The sequence below is a fragment of the Rhipicephalus sanguineus genome, chromosome 4, assembly GCF_013339695.2.
Source record: "Rhipicephalus sanguineus isolate Rsan-2018 chromosome 4, BIME_Rsan_1.4, whole genome shotgun sequence".
Lineage (NCBI taxonomy): Eukaryota > Metazoa > Arthropoda > Arachnida > Ixodida > Ixodidae > Rhipicephalus > Rhipicephalus sanguineus.
Window position 1 is genome coordinate 142,283,001 of NC_051179.1, and position 20,261 is coordinate 142,303,261.

Below are 20,261 nucleotides of genomic sequence, written 5' to 3' on the forward strand. Positions count from 1 at the left end.
TCGTGAGAGGTGCGACTCGCTGAAAAGACCCTGGGAAGCCACTTGACAACCCTAGGTCAGGCCCGTCGAGCCGCTATATAGCCAATGGAGCCTTGGAAGAAAGGCCCCATCTGCAATGAACCTTATTTTGATCAATAAACGTTGCGTATTCAATTGTGCTGTAAGGCCTGTGCTGCGTATTGTGGTCATGATAAACAGCAACAGCAAAAGATAAGGGTAGGCTGATTAGTATGGTGGCTCGTACTACAGCATACCAAGTCAGCGATATCGGTAGACGGTCTGCGTGCAACCCGAATCGTCTGGCTGACCACTTTAGAAAAGGATGAAACGACTACGTTTCTGCTCTGTTTTCTTGTTGTTGTTTTGCAAACGTGGTGTGTAACATGCTGACCCATGCGGTTTTTTTTATTTCTAACCCACCGCCGTGACAACACCTGCAAACGCTGCGCGGCTGCTATCTTCCTGAATATTTTTTGCTTGCTCGTAAAGAGGTTGCTACCTAACGTATTTCTCATGTACCCCTCTTCCCTGATTTGGCTTAAAGCGGCAATCTGAATTGAACGCGCAATCTACGAGGCGAGAGAGTCGCGGCGAAGTATTGCTTTCCACTGGTTATTCTCAGTTCTGGCCCTGCATAGGAGCGGGCGTTCATTCGAAAACATAGCGCCGCCAATGCGAAAGGACTCGCTTTTCGCGCCGCATTCTCGATGTCGTTTTAAAGCAGCTGGCAGCCGAGCGGAACACAACAGTTACAAGTGGCGGCGACCGTGCGCGCAGTGCAGCAATGTCGACCGCGGTCACAGCAGCGTCAGTGCCAGCAGCAGCAATGTCCCCCGAGGTCCACGATTTACGTAGGGCGACGCGGTGATTGCACTGCCGAAAAGCGAAGGCGCTACAAGCGAGTATTCAACCCGACTCCGTTCAAACACGGGCTGCTTTGTGACGGCGTCTTCGCGGGAGAAACAATGCCGGATCCTGGCAGCAGCCTACAGACAGATAGGGCGAGGGTGAGTTGGCACATTTGGTATTTCGGCAGTTGAAAGCGATTTGTCGCACTGTCAAATAGACGCTAATTTACGCCACGAGGCTTCTTCCCATTTCAGTGCAATATAACAATGCCGAAAGGCGTTTCACTAAACAGGCTCTTAATGATAACTTCAAAATGCAGCTCTTTAGCCCTGCATCTAAAATTGGTAACATTGCACGTTTCTCGCTTTCTCTTTATTTTATTATTTTTTGATCACCCCACATCAAATGAAAGCCAATTGAAATCAATTGTGCTGGTTCTGCCGTATCATGAAACTTCAGACAACAGCGTGTGTTGAGCTTGTGAGAGGTAGACCTTAAGGTGCAAGCTCCTGGTAAGCTCCCTTACAGTCGCGCATCAAGCGTGTGCCTTGATAGAAGCGGTAGTTAGCTTAGCAAGCACAAATGATCCTGACCTGTCTCCACACTCTCATCTCGCCACTGAGCTTTCCTAAACCCAATTTTGTTGTGCTTCGTCGCGATGCCTCGATCGAGTATTTACAGCTAATGTAGATGCGTATCAGTAAAAAGTCCGCCATCGTAATCCGTGAAACAATACACATTACGGTGGGTTGCATACGTATATATATTTTTTTCGACTTCCAAGTTCAGGGTCTCTCTGCCAGCGACCTAATGGAATACGAGCACGAAAGCCACGGCATCTTGTTATACCTTGCCAATCCTCCGGATGTAGTGATAACTCGGGCATTAAATCTGTGTTCCAGTAGTACCACTGAAGACATAAGAGCCTGGAAAGAAAATGTAGCGGACACAAAATGTGTTCTTATACAGCAGTTGTAACGGCTGGTTTATTTATTGTATATTCATTTATATATTGTCGTTAATTGACATTCCAATGCGCCATTATATCAGGCGTTTCCTCTGTATTGTTACTGTGTTCAGCTGCAGACATTTCTCTGTCTCAAAGAAATGTGCACGGTGGTCATATGTCCGCGCCTCACATATAGCTTGGCGACCATCATCGGCTGTCAATACCTGATATGGAAAGCTTGACGTAGTGGCCTGAAGGTTTCGTCAAAGTTTTTACCAGGGTGTCGGACAGATGTTTTTCATTTGGGTTTTAGTTTCAGTTCACCGCAAAAAGTTTCATTCCGTTTGTGCTCCGGAACGAAAAAAATTTCTCCGTAACAGTTTTTATTTCTATGCAAAAGATTGGCGTTAAAGTAATGATAAAAACATTGGATTTGTGGTATAGTTACTTGAGCTCCTCTTAAAAAAACACGTTATTCCCACGTTCTTAAGGGGAGCGCAAGTAACGGTACCACGAATTCCTACCTAGTAGCGCAAACCAGTACCGCTCTAAGTTATAGTATTTATTTTCTCAAAAGTGAATTGTGATCTTTTTTTACCAGGCCCAATGATTTGTGAGCATATACTCTCGAAAGCAGCCCGTCATCTAGTGTACGTCTGATATGCAAGACCGCTGTTGTGATAAAACAAACTTCAGCGCCAACAATGCCCTCTTCACGCTGGCCTGCGTGACAGGCACACCAATGTCAACTTGCATTAATATAAACATCTCTTGTTGCCACTGCTTTCGTTTTTATCACAATTTCAATACACTTTATTTTAGACCCCCCCCCCCCCCTGAGATATGCATTATTGCCCACGTTGCATGACCTCTGGTTCTGGACTGGCAAGTTTTCCCGTGAACCGAAAAACGATAAAAGAAATTTCGCTTTTACTCCGGAACGAAATAATAGATAACGTTTCGGTTACATTTTCGTTCCGTTCAAATATACCGTTTTTTTTTTTTCTCGTTTTACGTTTTTCGTTTTTGCTTTTCGTTCCGTTCCGACACAATGGTTTACAGCACATACTGTCACAAGCTCCCAAACACCGCCGACTTTATCGCTGCTGCCATCTGTCGCCGTTCCCGCCGGTATCCGCTGAAGCTATCGCTCACAATGAGAGAGAGAGAGAAAAAAAACGGCATCCCAACTTGAAATGAACCCAGGCGTTCTGCGTGGAACTCAAGTATATAACCACACAGCCAAGCTAGTGCTTGAGAATTCTTCGAAAAAACACCCTATACAAGCGTCATGTCGGGTGTACTGTCGCGTGAAAGGCGCAATGTTACATTGCAGAAGGGGAAAATTTCCTCTGGCGTCACGCCATGTGAACTGGGTAACCAGTGAATGATTTAAAGATGCCCACCCATTACAAAGGGCTCAGTCAGCGTGATGGTGGTGACAGTTCGAAGTCACCAGAATGAGCTGCCGCATCATCAGACCATGCAGCTACGTAAGGAGCCACATGATCCTAGAGACGCGTAGTGGGACATGGCAAAATGATAGCAAAATCGGCGTAGCGGGTATTTTGCAAGCGTACTACTTGCGCAGGGAACCCCACATCGGGTTTGAAGGCCATTTCAGCAGCTTACACGGCGACTGTGCTGCGTGCTACGCGCAAGACTGGCGTTTTTTGACGTGGGCCGCGCAAGGGCACATACATAGTTTTGCGCTCTGCCATCTCTGAACGCAGCGCACCACGAATGTTATGTTTTCGTGCAGCCAAACATGAGCGAACTGGCGAAGTGCCATAACACGCGCCTGATCTTTTTTTTTTTTTTTGCAGCGAAAGCTGTTATCATATCGCAATGGCTGTGGGGTAGTAGTCCGCCGCCGATGCCCGTAACCACTATCGCGCAAAATAAGAAAAAACAAAATACATAAAAATATCCAGGATCGGATGGGATTTGAACCTGTTTCCTCTGCGGGGCAGTCGAGTATTCGACCACAGAGGCACGATAATTTTTTTTTCTAAGGCTTCAAACGCCTTTGCAAAAATTGGCCGCGTATCTGCGCGCTTTGCTGTAAATGTCGTCAAAAGACGATAGTCTTCTGCCGGCCGTTTCTGCGCCATTCCAGCGGAGCCTAAGAAACAGTAACATTTTCAGCGCAGCCTAAGAAACGCTAGGGTTTTTAGAATTACGTGTCTATGTATTTTCTAGTAAAGGAACATACCACCTAATAGTTACATATTAATGTTGCGCCTCAGATATGCGTAATATTTGCTTTTTGATGAACAATGTTCACATGTATGAACGCAGCTACCAGTTCAAGATGGCTGGGCGTTCTGCAAGTGCTTAAACTTTGGCCGGGGGGCAGAAGCATCTGACAGGCAAAAAGACCAACATTTCTGCGTTTAAGTTCCCCAAGAAAGACTATCGTCTTTAAACGACCCTATACAGTGGTCACGTCATTTCAACACCGATATGCTTGCCATTATACACGGTGCAGACGGTCACCACGGCGCACGCAAGCCTGGTCCATAGTGTGTGGCCGAATGCACCATATCTGTTCACTGGTGCCCTTTTCTAGTACTGTCGTCGATGTCATCGGTGTCAGAGATGCAATGACCCGGCATCCACAAAATGACGACGTATCGTCTTTTCGTGGCCTGTTTCGGTACCATCGACGCGAGTTGCTAATTTGACCCGAAACAACCGGCTGCCAAAAAGCAACGTTGGGGCGCGAAAGCTTGCAAAAATTTGCGCCACTGTTACGAATACCGTATAGCCGTCACAACCGAACATTTGTAGACCGTGCCACATTGCATTATCGCTGTAACGCGAGGCTCGAAAACGTGTGCGATCTGTAAACTTCATAGAACTATAATGCGCGTTTTCGTGCTTTATTATAGCAGCGATTGAATTTAGGTGGAATAGCCTACAATTAAAAAAAAACCTAATATGCAATTTCGGATTACTTTAGTTAATTCTGGCGTTTCTTTCTGTTTTCGCGTCGTCTCCAAACTGAGTAAACCAGCGTAATTAAGCGAAATACCCAGGCATTCAGCAAATGTGATATCAACATTGAAGGCTTCTAGGGATACTTTTTGCAGAGAGTTCGCATTTGCCTAATGACACCGCCGTCGTGCCGCGGTTACAGCAGTAACGTAACATCGTGCTAACAAGATAAGCCTTATGTGCGGCTACATGTTGGTTCAAGCTTCTGACTTTTCCCTCCAATAACAGACGTTGGTGAGCAAGCGCCCAACGACTACATCAGTCAAGTGCGACCGCTAAAAGCCCCACTGTCATTAAATATAGCCGTAGTTGTGCGTGCACTGCGAAACATGTTTGCCAAAGCACCGCGGTTAATCAAGAATTCCAATTGTGGTTGTAAATTTGAACTCGCAAAGTGACTGTGACGTGGGAGCACTGCGCGATGGGCCAAGAGTGTCAGGAAGGGGTCAGAGCTCTGTGCGCAGCTCCCCCTCGCAGCTGCGCAAGTTCGACTCAATGGACGATTTTTTCGAGATCCCGGTCTCGTTACTAATACAACAGAATGCAAAGCCACTGTAACCTAAGTTGAAGCCGGATGCACACACACACAAAAAAAGCAACAGCGGTTGTTGAAAGAACCAGAAAAATACATTATCTCTGCATTCTATTACCTTGAATATTTATCAACACACACGCAGGTGCACCTGGACGGAGCTCTCATTCCCATTTGTGTGTCGGATAAAAACGCATTTCATTTCCTTCACCTATTTATGGAAGTGCCCACGAACCGCAAACTTTCTTAGTAAGGCTGTACAACTTGAACAGACCTGGTGGCAGTGAATATACTACCATAATAATATCGATGAAATGTAACAGTAATTTCACACTGCCCGTCAAAGCATGTGCAAGGCATATATATATATATATATATATATATATATATATATATATATATATATATATATATATATATATATATATATATATATATATATATATATATATATTCTGGCCGTCTGCTGATTGCGCTCTCTGGCGCTTCGGTTTTGGTTTCCCGGGCGAATTGGTACGTATTTCATCACCGTTCAATAATCACCGGAGTCAGCCTTTGCGAAATCTATAGGCAGCGAGTGGCTTTTTGCGGGAAGGACTTCAATTCTCTCATTTCAACCGGCCGCCGGTCTAGAGCAATTAAAAATTAATTTCATTTATTTCTTTACTACAGTCATAATTAATGTCTCTAGTCGTCTTAACGACGCGTGTCGCTGCACAAAAAGTAACTATGTATGAGGGCAGTGAAGATATGATTCATGTATTTTATTATTGGGAAATTTTGGACACATTCCCTGAAACACCTCATGCGTGTATATATATATATATATATATATATATATATATATATATATATATATATATATATATATATATATATATAATCTGAATTACCCGGAGCCCTCCAGTACGGCGTATCTCAGCGTGAGTCGCTTTGAACCGTTAACAACCCCCCCTCTCCTCCCCAAAAAATGAAAAAAGAACATAATGTGCAAAACTGATTTAATGAAACCTTAGAGGTTACATGATATAGAGTAAACGACAGTGCGAATGCGCAGGTGGGCGATAAGGAAAAGAGGAACATGCATGTGACCATTAAACATGCACTTATACACTGAGCAACGATACAGACGTGTCAGTTACACGTGCGCCTCTTTTATATACTTTTTTTTTAGAGTAAAGCTTGGCAAATACTTCGGGCACATGCCTACGTGAACGTCATGACCGCGCACGAGAAGGTCAACTGAGTGTCAAAAAGGAAGAAAGGAGCCGATTTGCCGCAGCGCTGCGTGCACCTGCGACCCGCGATTTCATCTAATCGAGATAATTTGAAGAAGTCAGCCTTCTCTCAAATGGCATTTTCCAAGTGGGGCATAGCTTGTCGTTGTGTACATGAATAGACACATCCCAGGAAGGAGTGTAGTATCCTGGCGAGTTTTATCATATTAAAATCATGTGAGTGCTGATAAACACCATGTTGTATTTGTATGCTGAGTTGTAGAGCAGTGTTTTAAATGTGATGCATTTCTTTACGGACCAAAGCACCTTGGTTTTTTCTTTCTCTCTATGTAGCCGCCGACGTCTGAGTGCTGGCGTGGTCCTGTTCTTAACGAAAATTTGCATAAGAGGGCAGGAGTGTATGAATGCCTTGGCTGACAGGTTATGACATGAATAACATCACATGCCTGTCACGTACCTGATTAAACCCTTGCTCCAAGCCACGTGCGGCGTGTATCCGCATACCACGGCCCGTGCTATGCGGGTTTGCGCCACAGGTTATTGGCACTCTCTATGAACCCAGGAACTGCGAAAATAGACATTTAAAACACTGAAGACTGGTGATTTTATTTTAACAGACAAATGCTGAAAAACGTGCTGCAACGAAACTTAGCCAGCAAATATGCGGCACTGGTCGTAAATAGATTTATTACTTGAATGCCGTCGGGACGGTTGGCTAAAGTCACTTGTTAATGGTGCTTGTCTAGCGTCAACTGTGGTTGCAGAGCTGGCTATCCGTTCATGTAACAATATATAATAGACATTGCACATGTACTGCTATAGAAAAGCAATCTATGGCGTAGCGCTGCGCGTCGCCGTAGGAATACGCCAACGAGCGCTGCTAATAAAAAAGTTTTTAGCGCTGCAAAGTTGAGGACAAAAAAACGTGGACAACACAGAGGAGACTTTGCAGCGCTAAAAACTTTTTCTACAGTATCCCGTTCAGTAACGGCGTACACAAATGTGTACGCGAACTTTGGAGTCGCGTCACACGCGGCGCCTTTCTTCAAATGGCCTGAACCTCAGTGTGCACATTCGTGCAAGATTCCTGAGTGGACAACTAGCGGTCACTTAACTTCATTCTGCTGTGTAGTGCTGCAGATGGTCACTTTGCTGGACACACCACCATGTTAGACGATCGTTGGACGTGGCGCGTTGCAGGACCTACGTCAAGAGTATTTTTTTTTCTCCGATCGAAACGAATACAGCAAAAAACAAACTGTGCATGCATTTCGGGCCTAATAGTTCATTCTTTTTATGCAGTTATTGAAGTTGACTGATGGCAGAATAACGTGATAATTAGTTGCACGGAAATTAACATTAATTACTGAAACTCAGACAAAACAACACGTTCCTTCATTTTCTTTCTTGGAATGTAATACTGAGTGCCCTCGAATTGTGCCATGCGAATTTGACGCATTTGCAGACAGTGCATCATAATTCGTGGCTGAAGGGGGTATGTTCCAACTAGCCCCTACCCAAGCTCTTCTGCTAATGATGTGCACATCAGCGCACCATACCGTGCACTTCGTTTCGATAAAACTTGTCTGTGCCCTAAGTTGAGTGGCGACGTTACGACGCTACGTCGGAGCATAAGTTATCCTTTACATGCCAGTGTATTCAATGTGCCATGAACGCGCACAATAGACCCTTTTCATAAATACGCCACCTGACGGTGGACTTTTCGTCAGTTTCGCTTCGCAGAGGAGCGTGGGATAGCCAGCGCCATCGTGAGGGCATGGAAAGCGAGCCATCAAATGCGTGAGTGCTGTGATGTTTGTGTTGGCGGCTAGTTCTCCATGTCATCCGCTCAAATCTCACCGTTTGCGTGCTTGAACGAGCTCTTAGTACTCTCCGTTGGTCTTTCTGATGTGCTTCCGATGCACAGTGAGCAACATTTTGTACCCTTCAACGGGTTGGACGAGGAGTTTGGCTCGACTGCCGCGGTTGCGCGACCGTGACCACAGCCAACTCGCGTGCGCGCCCGGACGGGGAAAAAAAAGGCTCGCCGAAAGCTACAAACTTCTCACCGAAGGAAAGGAAGGACGTCACTGTCGCGGAACTATGCGACCGCAACCGGTGAAAATCCTGTCTGCCGCAAGCCACACCACTGAACTATTTTCCGGACGCCACGCGTTGGGTATATTTGTATGCAGTGGCGTAGCCAGGGGGGGGGGGGGCACACCGGGGCCGTGCCCCCCCCCCCCCCCGAAATTTTTTTGCCATGGCACACGGAGCAGAAAATGACACTCAACCACATCTGCCTGCCCGGCCCCCACTTCAGATCAAGATGGTGCCCCCCCCCCCTGAAAAAAACTTTCTGCCTACGCCCCTGTTTGTATGTACTAAAAATGTTGACACGTCGCTTACGATATGCGAGTACTGTCGCTACTAAATGAACGGTACGCAACTTCATTTTTATTTTTCTGGCTGGCCTTACGAACCCTCGCAGTATTGCTGCACAATCTATCGCAATTCACCGCATGCAGGCACTCGGGAGAAGACTATTCATTCGTAAAAGCAAGGTTACACATGGCGCTGTGAAATAAGCACGTCCGTTTCTGCAGCGCGTTTACAAAACGGCGCCCTTCCGCAGGTCCGTTTGACATCGCGTACGGAGAGCACGTGCGTTTCTTATTCAAGTTTTATCGCGTACCTTATCACTAATCTCGTCGCGATATCCTCGATGGTGGCACATGGGAACGCAGCACGTCTGCACCATTGCAGCACGCCGTCTCTACGAAAAACGTTGATGACAGTTCACGATTCGGCAGTGCTGAAATGTCACGCACAGGCACGTTGCCGAAGCCTGCGTCGTCTGTTGCGGTGCCCTCACAATGGCGGCAGACTGTAGTTTGCGTGCGCGGCGGTAGGGGCGCCCTTTTTCGAAAAGGGTCTATATGCACACAACTACTCGCACACAAGGGCGCTGATCAAAGTCGTAAAACTTGGCTCAAAGACAAAAAAATGCGGCATGAGCATCTTATCGCCGACTGCTCCGTTCGAAATCGATTTCCACTCTGCGCGGGGTCTGCCGGAATTTTCAGTGGCATGAGCGGCGAGTGACAATCTTGTTTCTTAAGCAGCGCCTTCCGGTCGTCCATGCAATTCAGGTTGGACGAAATTTAAAAAAATGCTTCTAAATTAAAAATAAATAATTATAAGTACGAACTGTGTCAATTCGAATGGTCTGGTTGAAGTTAAGAGCTATATTGGATACATCTGACCTCGTATCATAAGTTTACTTAGGATAAGGACCAATTAACTGTCAGGATAATTGGTGCAGATTAAGTATATGTGTTCGTTGATAGCGCAGACGATTTCCTTGCGAACAGCTGGGATCGTTGCGGCACCTGACGGAGCAGACCAGGGGCGTAGCCAGAAATTTTTTTCGGGGGGGGGGTGGGTTCAACCATACTTTATGTATGTTCGTGCGTGCGTTTGTATGTGAGCGTGCCTATATAGGCAAGCAAAACTGAAAAATTTCGGGGGGGGGGGTTTGAACCCCCCCAACCCCCCCCCCCCTTGGCTACGCCCCTGGAGCAGACCTCAACCACGCCCGTGGCATCTGCGATCCGCTTCGGCATCGCTACGAAACTCAAATTGAACCCAAGAAATAAACCAGAGTACACCAACGCCGAGGTGCGAATAGCACTGCTGGACACCTAATTCAAGAATTAGGGTCACCTCAGTTCCGACTTCCAAGCATCTTCCAAGTTGCTTATTGCGCATGGAAGCCGCCTCTACGCATCAATCACTCGTAGCCACTGCGCATGCGTGAGAAACGTGCCCTCTCTGTATGGCTAAATAGGGCCTTAACTGGTGCTCAATAACACGTTTTCTGAGCTATAATCGCATTTGCTTTTTGATCTAATCAGTATGATAGCAATTAGCAGCACGAGGGCGAATTAATCAACAAGTCGAAGCACATGGAAACGGAATATTGAGTCAGTTCTGCGGAATGCCGGAAGGTGGCGAACGGGTTACGAAAGGGATAATCAGCAACAACCTGTTTGTAACATGTAGCCTGTAGCTGAGCTCACTTGCAATATTCTGTGTCTGTATGCTTGGAGTTGTAGAGTAATTGCTCTCGTGCTTACAACTGCTAGGATCCTAGTTAGCTCAATAGGGGGGAGACACCACCCTAAAACACGTCGGTCCCGGGTTCGATCCCCGGTCTAGGACCCATTTTTCTTCATCCAAGAAGTTTTCCATTGTTAGATATCCGCATGGATTTCCTTGAGGCTTCGTGCTACAATGGGGTCGTGGTCAAGTATCCCTCTCATAAACTTGAGTTTCTGATAGCGCTTGTCCTATCTCGTCTTCCATTCTTGTGTCGCAGTTTTCCTCGCTCTTTAACTCTGAAATCGCGAGAACTCACACATGTCGCAGTTCTTGTAAAGGTTGCTTTTTCGACCCGCAGAAAAATGTCTAAGTAACCTTAAAGAAGCAGTCGTAAGTAAACAAAAGTCAGTTTCACCGGAACCGCAAAGCAATGAAGGCGATAGCAACAAATTAGAATGTCACATGAAGAACGGCGAGTAGCTCGATACTTGCAGCGCGCCGCTCGAATGCAAAGGACTCACAAAAAACACACACACAGGATGACCGCAGAGTAACAATGATCATGGCTTGACACTAGCAGCGCGCTGCTCAAACACAAGGAAGGACACTCGAAAAGAACGCTAAGATATACACAGGACGAGTGCCGAACTAACAACTATTACGGTTGTTACTCCTTCGTGTTTGAACAGCGCGCTACAACCTAATGCTCTTACATTTTTTTTTTCTTTAAGACTGCAGCGCGTCAAATGATCCCTCCGCGTCTGCTGACGCGCGGTGGCGATCGACGCACTGTTTACTTGGTGTTTCACATCGTGAGTCGGTAGAGAAATGGGCCACTTTTAGGGGCGAAGCTCCTTAAGGCGGCACCCGTTCGTCCCTCGTAGTTGTTGTAGTCGTAGTGCGTAACCAGTCGTAACGCTAGTACTAGATCTTGACCTCCAAGGTGGTGCCGGTGGGAGATTTTTCCTGTGCGTTGTTGAACAATAAAAAATTCGCAGCGTGCGCGTTAACTAAAACCGAATTCTTCTGTCTCTCATTCCCCATTAGCAGCCATTGGCATGTTCCAGTAGGAAACATTAGTAGAAGTAGAAGTGTAAGTGTTAGCTAAAAGCCGACTTCTTCTGTCTCTCATTCCCATTAGCAGCCATTGTTTACCTCCAAGGTAGTGCCTGGTGAGATTTCTCCTGTGCGTGATTAAACAATAACAATTTTGTTCAAAACGCCGTTGATTGATGAAATAAACCAACGAAAGACGCCAGATGTTTTGTAAAAGCAAAACGAAAGAACGCCAGATGTTTCTAAAGCAAAACGAAAAGACGCCAGCTGCTAAAGGGGCCCTGCGATACAATTTGAGCACGTCTTTTTCATCGGTTCTTCTGGTACTGTGGAATGCATCGATATTGTTGCGCAAGTGGCAACGCCGAAATCGAAGCGGTTATAATTTTATTTCACGGGATAAACTACCTTGATTTCGCACTATGGCGACACACATCGGCTTTTTCTGTTACAGGAAGTGACGTGATGTCATGTGACAGTGACGACAAAGACCGTTCGTTTATGATTGGCTTGACGCGACACGTGACGTGTAATATTCATATGGTGGTAGCTAGGCCATATTACGGAGGCCTAAGAGGAACAAAACCCCTTTTTATGCTTTCTCAGAAACAAATGATTCCTGTTTCTAACACTGATATATTTTCAAAACAACGAACACGACGCTAGGTGCGCTGTGGAATGGTAATCAAGCGATTCTCTTCCGCGTTCTGTCTTTTGCGGCATCGAGCGATACCGACTACTCCGGCACCTGCGAAACACGCAACGCTCAGTTCGGCACGATGCTGTCAACGAAAAAAAAAATTCTAAACGCTTACCGGCCGACGCCTTCCACGCCATTGGGCGTTAGCGTTTCGTCTGGGCCCATGGAGCCATCCTCGCGTTGCGCGGGGCTCAGCGACGCACTTTCAATTTGCAATGGCGTGCACGACATGCACGCAATTGCTGCGTCGCGAGAGCTCGCGCTCGAGGTCTGTTAGGCCTTCCAGACTCATTTCGTGCACTACACGACAAATCATGGGAACGTCTGCTAGCTGACGCACGTGGTTTGTCGTAAGCATGGTAACAACACCGTCAAAAAGAGGAGTCGAAATGTGCTGTGTGAAGGCCACCATGAGGTGACGTTTCCGGTATGTCTTTATAAGACGCGCGCGGTGATTGGAACCGGTCTTTGACGTCAGCGGGAGAGTGAAATCCGAAAAAAACGTTTCTCGTCGTCGTCTGCTTGAGTTTTGAAGTTTGAGGACTAATAATTTCCCTTTTCGTGCACCAGTTTGCATAATTCTTTTTGCGTTCGTCTCGGCATTCATAACTACACGCATTTGCGGTGCTAAATAAGGCAGTCGCAAAAGTGTCGCAGGGCCCCTTTAACGAAAGACGCCAGATTTTTCGAAAGCAATGGTTTTCTAAACAATGAAAATTCACAGCGTACATGTAAAATTAAAGCGAGCTGCAAGTCGTCATAACTCATCTAACCTTTATTATAAACGCGCCCGATCTCACGTCGGTGATAATGTACTGGGCAGAATTCACGGAAGATTCACGGTTTACCGATGAACCTCCGAAGTTTCGCCCACTCATCATCATTCACTCCGTGGATATGCTGTGATTTTTTTAGTGCGCGTCTCAAGGGCAGCTTCGAAACTAGCAAAATGTAGGAGCGTTGCTTTAAAGCGCGCCCTTCGGGCAACCTCGCGGGTGATACTGCACACGCTGAATCACCTCCTAGCTCTGCGTGCCGTTAGCGTTTATGGTGTATATAGATAGCTTGCCGTTCTTCTACTACACAGCCGATGGCGCGTGGCCGAGTTCTTTAGAGCGGCGCCCTGCGAAGCTAGTGGTCGCAGGTTGGAATCCCGGTCGCGGGCTTCGAATTTATTTTTTTGTGACTTTTACTTATATATACCTACATATACATATCCGAGACATGACGGCAACGGCAACAACGAAAACCAGCCGAGAGTGTTCATGTACTTGTTATCGCAATAATAGGGGATTTAATACATTCATGCTGCAGCCAGCACTCGACAACGACTCCTCGGCACTTAACAAGAGCAAGTAAAATAATACAAGTGTCGAGAAGGTTCTCGAAACTGAATGACCATAAGTACAGGTGTATAAAGGGCGTGAAGTTTCTGGTATAGTTTGTAAGAATTTTCAAGAGAAAGCCTGTATATTGCACTATAAACAATGTGGAAGGCCTTATGGCTTCTAACAGTATATGAAAAATTGCTATTTGAAAAATTGCAGTGGGCATTTTTCGTAAACACATCTTTATAACCATTTTTTATCAGCAGTATGCAAAAAGTGAGTGCTACACGCTTACGCGCCACCTATTCTTATTTTCGTAGACATATTAACACACCTTCGCAGAAAAAAAAAGAGAAATTAGAAACAATGAACTAGTTAAAATTTTTTTATGCGTACTGTATACATTTATAAAAAATATTGCTGGCCTTTTATAAACAGTGAGAATATAGTGCTGCAGTTATATGATATATTCAACCCGGGTCATGATGCTCTCATTAGCAATATGTCCAGGATAATTTTGACATATTTGTTCGAGTGGAAACTGAGTTCATCCGATTCAATAGAATATGTGATAACGCTTAAAGTTTGAGAATGCATGGTTGCTTAGTGGTCTAGTTGGTTGCTTGCAAGTAATGTACCACAGCTAAGTGGAAAGTGGTTTATGTCGTCTCCTTTCCACTTTATCGTGCTGTTACATGAGTTGCTTCCAATTTATTGAGTAGGAAAACTATGGGACAATGATAACGGTACTTCGTTTCATATAACCTGTTGGGTCAAGCAGAAATACACTTTGTTTTGGCGCTGACCCGAAAATCACGGCATCGAATCTCGGCCGCGGAAGCTGCAATTTTGGTGGAGGCGAAAATGTTTGAGGCTCGAGAAACATGCGGCGTGATGCGTAATAAAATTTTTTGTTACTGTTCTGTTATTAAAGTGGTTTTTCTTAATTACTATGAAGCTTGCGAAATATTTCACGTGCGCACTGATAAGCCGTTCAGCCACTCTGGCCGGACCAACCGCATTCCGATGCAGGAGGAATGCGAAAAAGGCTGGTGGACAGCGCCGCTTTCGGTACACGTCTGAGAACAACAGCTGGCTAATTAATATTGCAGCCTCAAACAACAATGTCTTTCGAAAAGGGGTGTGCGTGTTCTACAGCCGTATAACTCAGCGATTCTGCATGTCATTTCCTTTTAATAAAAAACAAGAAACCGGCGCATTTCAACAAAGAAGGGGTCGAACATGATAAGTAAGACTTAACAGCAGAAAAAAGAAAGAAGAAAACTTGAGTGCTAATATCATAATATAATTTTGGGAGGTTTGCCTGTACTTACAGCAACCTTTGTGCACCGCGTAAGCGCTGTTACGAAGTCATATATCTGGGTAAGACCTCCCTGTGCATAATGAAAACACAGAAAAGCATGGTTGATTCCTCCGCCATAGTAATCGGTATAACACGAAAGCGAACCATGTCTTCGCAGAAGTGTAGTTGATCGTTTAATGTACTACATTTATGTATGAGAGCTTGCACAATATATATTGGTGTTTGGCAGCTGTAGCATCGTATGACGTGGATTCACCCGCGGTGACACCTAGTTGCGGCTCTCCATACCGACGATTAACGCCAAATGTCGTCATTTGGGGCGCTTTATTTTCAAAAAGAGCCAAATGCGGAAACCGAAACGGGCAGCGTAAAGCGCGCCTAAGTATCTTTAACTTCTTTCTATAACAGTTGGAATCAAAAGGAGGCAATCACTGATTGTAACGTTACAATCACTGATTGTAATTCTGCCCAGTACATCATCACCGACGCAAGATCGGGTGCGTTTATACTAAAGGTTCGATGAGAGTTATGACGACTTGCAGCTCACTTTAATTTTACATGTACGCTGTGAATTTTCATTGTTTAGAAAACCATTGCTTTAAAAAACATCTGGCGTCTTTCGTTAAGCAGCTGGCGTCTTTTCGTTTTGCTTTAGAAACATCTGGCGTCTTTTCCTTTTGCTTTTAGAAAACATCTGGCGTCTTTCGTTGGTTTATTTCATCAATCAACGGCGTTTTGAACAAAATTTTCATTGTTTATTCACGCACAGGAGAAATCTCACCAGACACTACCTTCGAGGTAAACAATGGCTGCTAATGGGAATGAGAGACAGAAGAAGTCGGCTTTTATACACTTCTACTTCTACTAACGTTTCCTACTCGAACATGCCAATGGCTGCTAATGAGGAATGGGAGACAGAAGAATTCGGCTTTTAGTTAACGCGCACGCTGCGAATTTTTTATTGTTCAACAACGCACAGGAGAAATCTCCCACCGGCACCACCTTGGAGGTCAAGATCTGGTACTAGCGTTACGACTGGTTACGCACTACGAGGGACGAACGGGTGCCGCTTGAAGGAGCTTCGTCCCTAAAAAAGTCGCCCGCATCTTCACACGGGGCGAACTCGAGCAAACGCGTCGCGGAGTGGTGGGGGTATCGCGTGAATGTTGCGTAAATGGCCATGCTTTGGTAATGCTTAATTGTTACATGATGCGCGCATCAAGTACGACTTTAACGGCTCCAGCGTTCACGAAGTTCCGGGTCCGCAGCTTGCTTCAAACGCTTGCGTTCAGCGTCGTATGCTCGTCTCTTCTCAGCCTTGTCTTCTGCGTTACTTGCTGTTGTTGACGCCGACGACAGTGAGGGTGGGGTAACGTTGCCTTCAACGAGTGGTGGAACGCTGATTGAAGGTACTGTTGGTTCCATCGCATCTACTCGAGTCAAGCAAAGCGTCAAGTCAAGCGAAAGGCAAGTAAAGACGCCCTTGACTGAATTCCGAACGCGCGCTCCGCCGCTTATTTACACACCGCCCGTGTTCGAGGTAGAGGAGGGAAGAACGGAGAGGAGGGAGGGAGGGGGGAGGGAGAGGTGAGGCTTGCTGCCGGCACGAGACGAACCGAGCATGCGCAGTGGGGTTGTGGGTGGCGCCGCCGACGTTGCAGGTGCGACTAAGAAATGCTCCGCATTTAAAACGCAGTTTCTAATAAAAAATGAGACAAATCCTCCCTCTGTTTCAGTCAAACTGAGCCACAATCATTAAACCTGCGCTGCGTCAACAATCGTTACCAAAACAACCAACATCGCCTCATACAATCTGTTTCATGTGTGTCCTAGTTGCGTTCCTATCGTGTTTACGTTCCACAATTAGTATTTCTAGAGCGAGTTGGCACTTACTGAAGGACATGATGTTTTAGGGCTGAATTCAAATATAAAGACCAAGTGGCCGATTTCCAACTTCTTTTTGCCTCTCAGTGTTCCCTTTGGAGATTAGGGCTACAGTATCATGGCCTCTCCAAGACGGTATATTTCAAATGAAAGAGAAATGAAATGAAAACATTCGGGCAGATCTATTCCTTGAAGAGGAAGGATCCGAAAAGGCACGGCATAAAACGAGCTCAGAAAAAGAAGAGGTGGAGCACTTTTCAAGGGCTTCCAATAGATGCCAAGAATAAGAAAACGTTGCCGACAGTCCAGAATACTGCGCCTTTTGCCAGGAAGGACCAATCGACCTTCAAGTGTGGTCATCGCCATTAAGCACATGTAACGAAGGACAGCACCGACGGACGCACAAAGATAACGTTAATTTTATCGCAAGAAATTGCTATACCGTACATTCGAATCGTTTGAGAATCCTTTTACGAGATAATTCAAGCCCACATGAAATGATCCAATCTATAAGAGCCAAATAGAAATTTTACTCCTGAATACCAACGATAGTGGGCTATATAGATTTTATACGCAATATAGATTTGAGGTACTTAGTGTACACAAACACACTGGCAAAAATTTGTTGGAGGAGGCCCAACCATACTGTCAGTGGAAAAAAGGGGGTTTTTCTCAGTTTCAGTTAAATGCACTTTGCTCTTTTAGAAAAAAAAAACGGCACATTTAACCCTTATGATAGCTGAAGTACTTAACGTACACCTGAACGCAGCATATGCTGTATCTCGCGCACAGATGGCATCAACAAGTATATTATGCTGGTACTCGATATGCACTCATTCAAAGCGTCGTCATTTGAGGAGAAAAACGCCAAGGTGTGCTTCCCCCAGTAGCAGGGTAACCTACGCATCTGCTCATGCGTGTATCACACAGCGCTTTAGCAACGCGAGAGGCGACGTTCGTAGCTGGAGCCGTGTGAATGCGAGAGGCGTTCCGCTTACTGCTGGCGTGTCTCTTGCTGCACCAAAAGCTGAAACTAGCGAAGCGCTCCCTGTCGGCGCTCGATAGTGTCATGATACAGTATTCTCTTCACCGGTCCCAGAAGGCGACAGCACCCCCGCCAACCAAGTTTACCGTAAAAAGGGAGAAGGTGTGGCAAATATAAAGCATGTTTGTGAAGCGTCATGCGCGAGCGTCGGTAGCGGAGTAGGTAGAGCACCCGGCACCTATCGTCGCCTAAGGAGAGGTCGTCGGTTCGACTCCCAGATCATCCAAATCAACAAAACTATTTTATATTGTTTTTTTTTTCATCTGTTCATGCGCATTTTACCGACACCACATTCGTGACGGAAACGTCAGTGAAGTCTTGGTGGACCCTGGCATAAAACACTTTCATGTTAAAAAAATGATGCAGCCCATTTTCAGCACAAAGAGCACGGCTTAGTCATACTACGGACGCTACACGAGTGCAGGTTCTGAAACGGCATGCCCAACTCAACGTCGGGGATGCCGTTTGCATTTAACATCACCCATAAGTAAATAGCCGACCCAAGCTACATATGGATAAGATTTGATGACTGTGGCAGGGGCCTTCGGGAATGAGTGTTGTTTTCTTTTCCAAATGTCCGAATCCGCTCAAGGAAGAGCTGCGTAGCTAAGGCACAATTTTGTAACTTACCATTTCTTCGATTTCGCATTAACGTGCCAACAGAGAATAGTTAATAACAAAAGTTTCATCTCTTACATTTATGGACTTAGTTGCTATCGCAGCTTAAGACTATCGCTCCGTGCTTTATCGCCATCGTCTAGTGAATATGTTACTTGCGCTGCGCAGAACGGGGCTGTTGTGTGCTAGGATAGTCTTCCGGTAGGGGCCAGGAACTGCTGCTGTTAATCTCCGCGGCCCGCAAGACACCGCAGTAAATAGCGTGTGAGCGAATAGAGCCACACCTATTCGCTAACTGCTGCAATGAGCAACTGCTAACGCTAGCTGAGTTCTCGAGTTTTAAGCGCCATATAAGTGTCCTGTTCCGCATTCTGATACGCATTTATAGAGATGCAGGTATTATACCTCTGTACTGTCATTTACACCAGCACTTTCTACGTTATTATGAGCTTATTAATATTGCGCGCAAAAACATCGACAAACCTTAGTGCATTTTGATAGGAATATAACTGTCCGTACATCCTGGTTATCAATTCCGATGGAATTTTTTAATGCGCTATTATTTTTTTCTAACACGTCTTGCAACTAAGTTCTGTTTGTTTTCTTTCAATGCTTCAGTTAATTGCATGTGTATTAATTTTCTGCGTCCACACTAGTCTAGTGCCCCTCTGGAACTTAACACGATCAGCTAGCGCGTAAAAAATTCAGAAAAAATATCACACAGCTTTGGTCGTCGTGATGAGGTTTGTCTTTTATTGTGATAGCAATTATATGGACAGTCACGGCTGATTTTTGCCGTCGCCGTCGCCGCCATCATGCACCGTATATGTATATGTGTGTATATGTATATAGAAAAGCCACAAAGAAAAATAATTCAGAAATAATTTCCGACACGCGGGATCGAACGGCTGGCCTCTCGCTCCGATACGCGCGGCGTTAGACGGCTAAGCCACGGAGAGTAGCGTCTTTCAGCATGGTCAACATCAGCAGCCTGTCTACGCCCACTGCAGGGCAAAGGCCTCTCCCATGTTCCGCCAATCAACCCGATCCTGTGCTTTCTGCTGCCACGTTACACCTGCAAACTTCTTAATCTCATCTACCCACCTAATTTTCTGTCTCCCCCTCGCGCGTTTGCCATCTCTTGGAATCCAGTCAGTTACCCTTAATGACCACCGGTTATCCTGCCGACGTGCTACGTGCCCGGCCCATATTCATGTCTTCTTCTTGATTTCAACTAAGATGTCCTTAACCCCCGTTTGTTCCCTGACCCACTCTGCTCTCTTCCTGTCTCTTAAGGTTACACCTACCATTTTCCTTTCCATCGCTCGCTGCGTCGTCCTCAATTTAAGTTGAACCCTCTTTGTAAGTCTCCAGGTTTCTGCTCCGTAGGTAAGTACCGGTAAGATGCAGCTGTTATATACCTTCCTCTTGAGGGATAGTGGTAGATTACCATTCATGATTTGATAATGCTTGCCGAATGAGCCCCAACCCATCCTTATTCTTCTAGTTATTTCACTCTCATGGTTCGGCTCCGCGGTTCAGCATGGTTCTCATGGTTCAGCATGGTAACGGCGAGCTATTTATTAGACCATTTACTTGAGCGTGCTTTTTTACTCACCAGCGAGATGGCGCGA

The 20,261-nt window shown here is 45.7% G+C and overlaps 1 protein-coding gene across 1 annotated transcript in view; it reads left to right on the forward strand.

Annotated features, from left to right (window-relative positions):
- Positions 1-741: 741 nt before the first annotated feature.
- LOC119391649 (monocarboxylate transporter 9) overlaps positions 742-20,261 on the forward strand; it is a 38,889-nt gene continuing 19,369 nt past the window's right edge. The window contains exon 1 of the mRNA XM_037659315.2: positions 742-1,007. Within this exon, the coding sequence (XP_037515243.2) occupies positions 966-1,007 (42 nt within the window). The 5' untranslated portion in view covers positions 742-965. The remainder of the gene's footprint in view (positions 1,008-20,261) is intronic.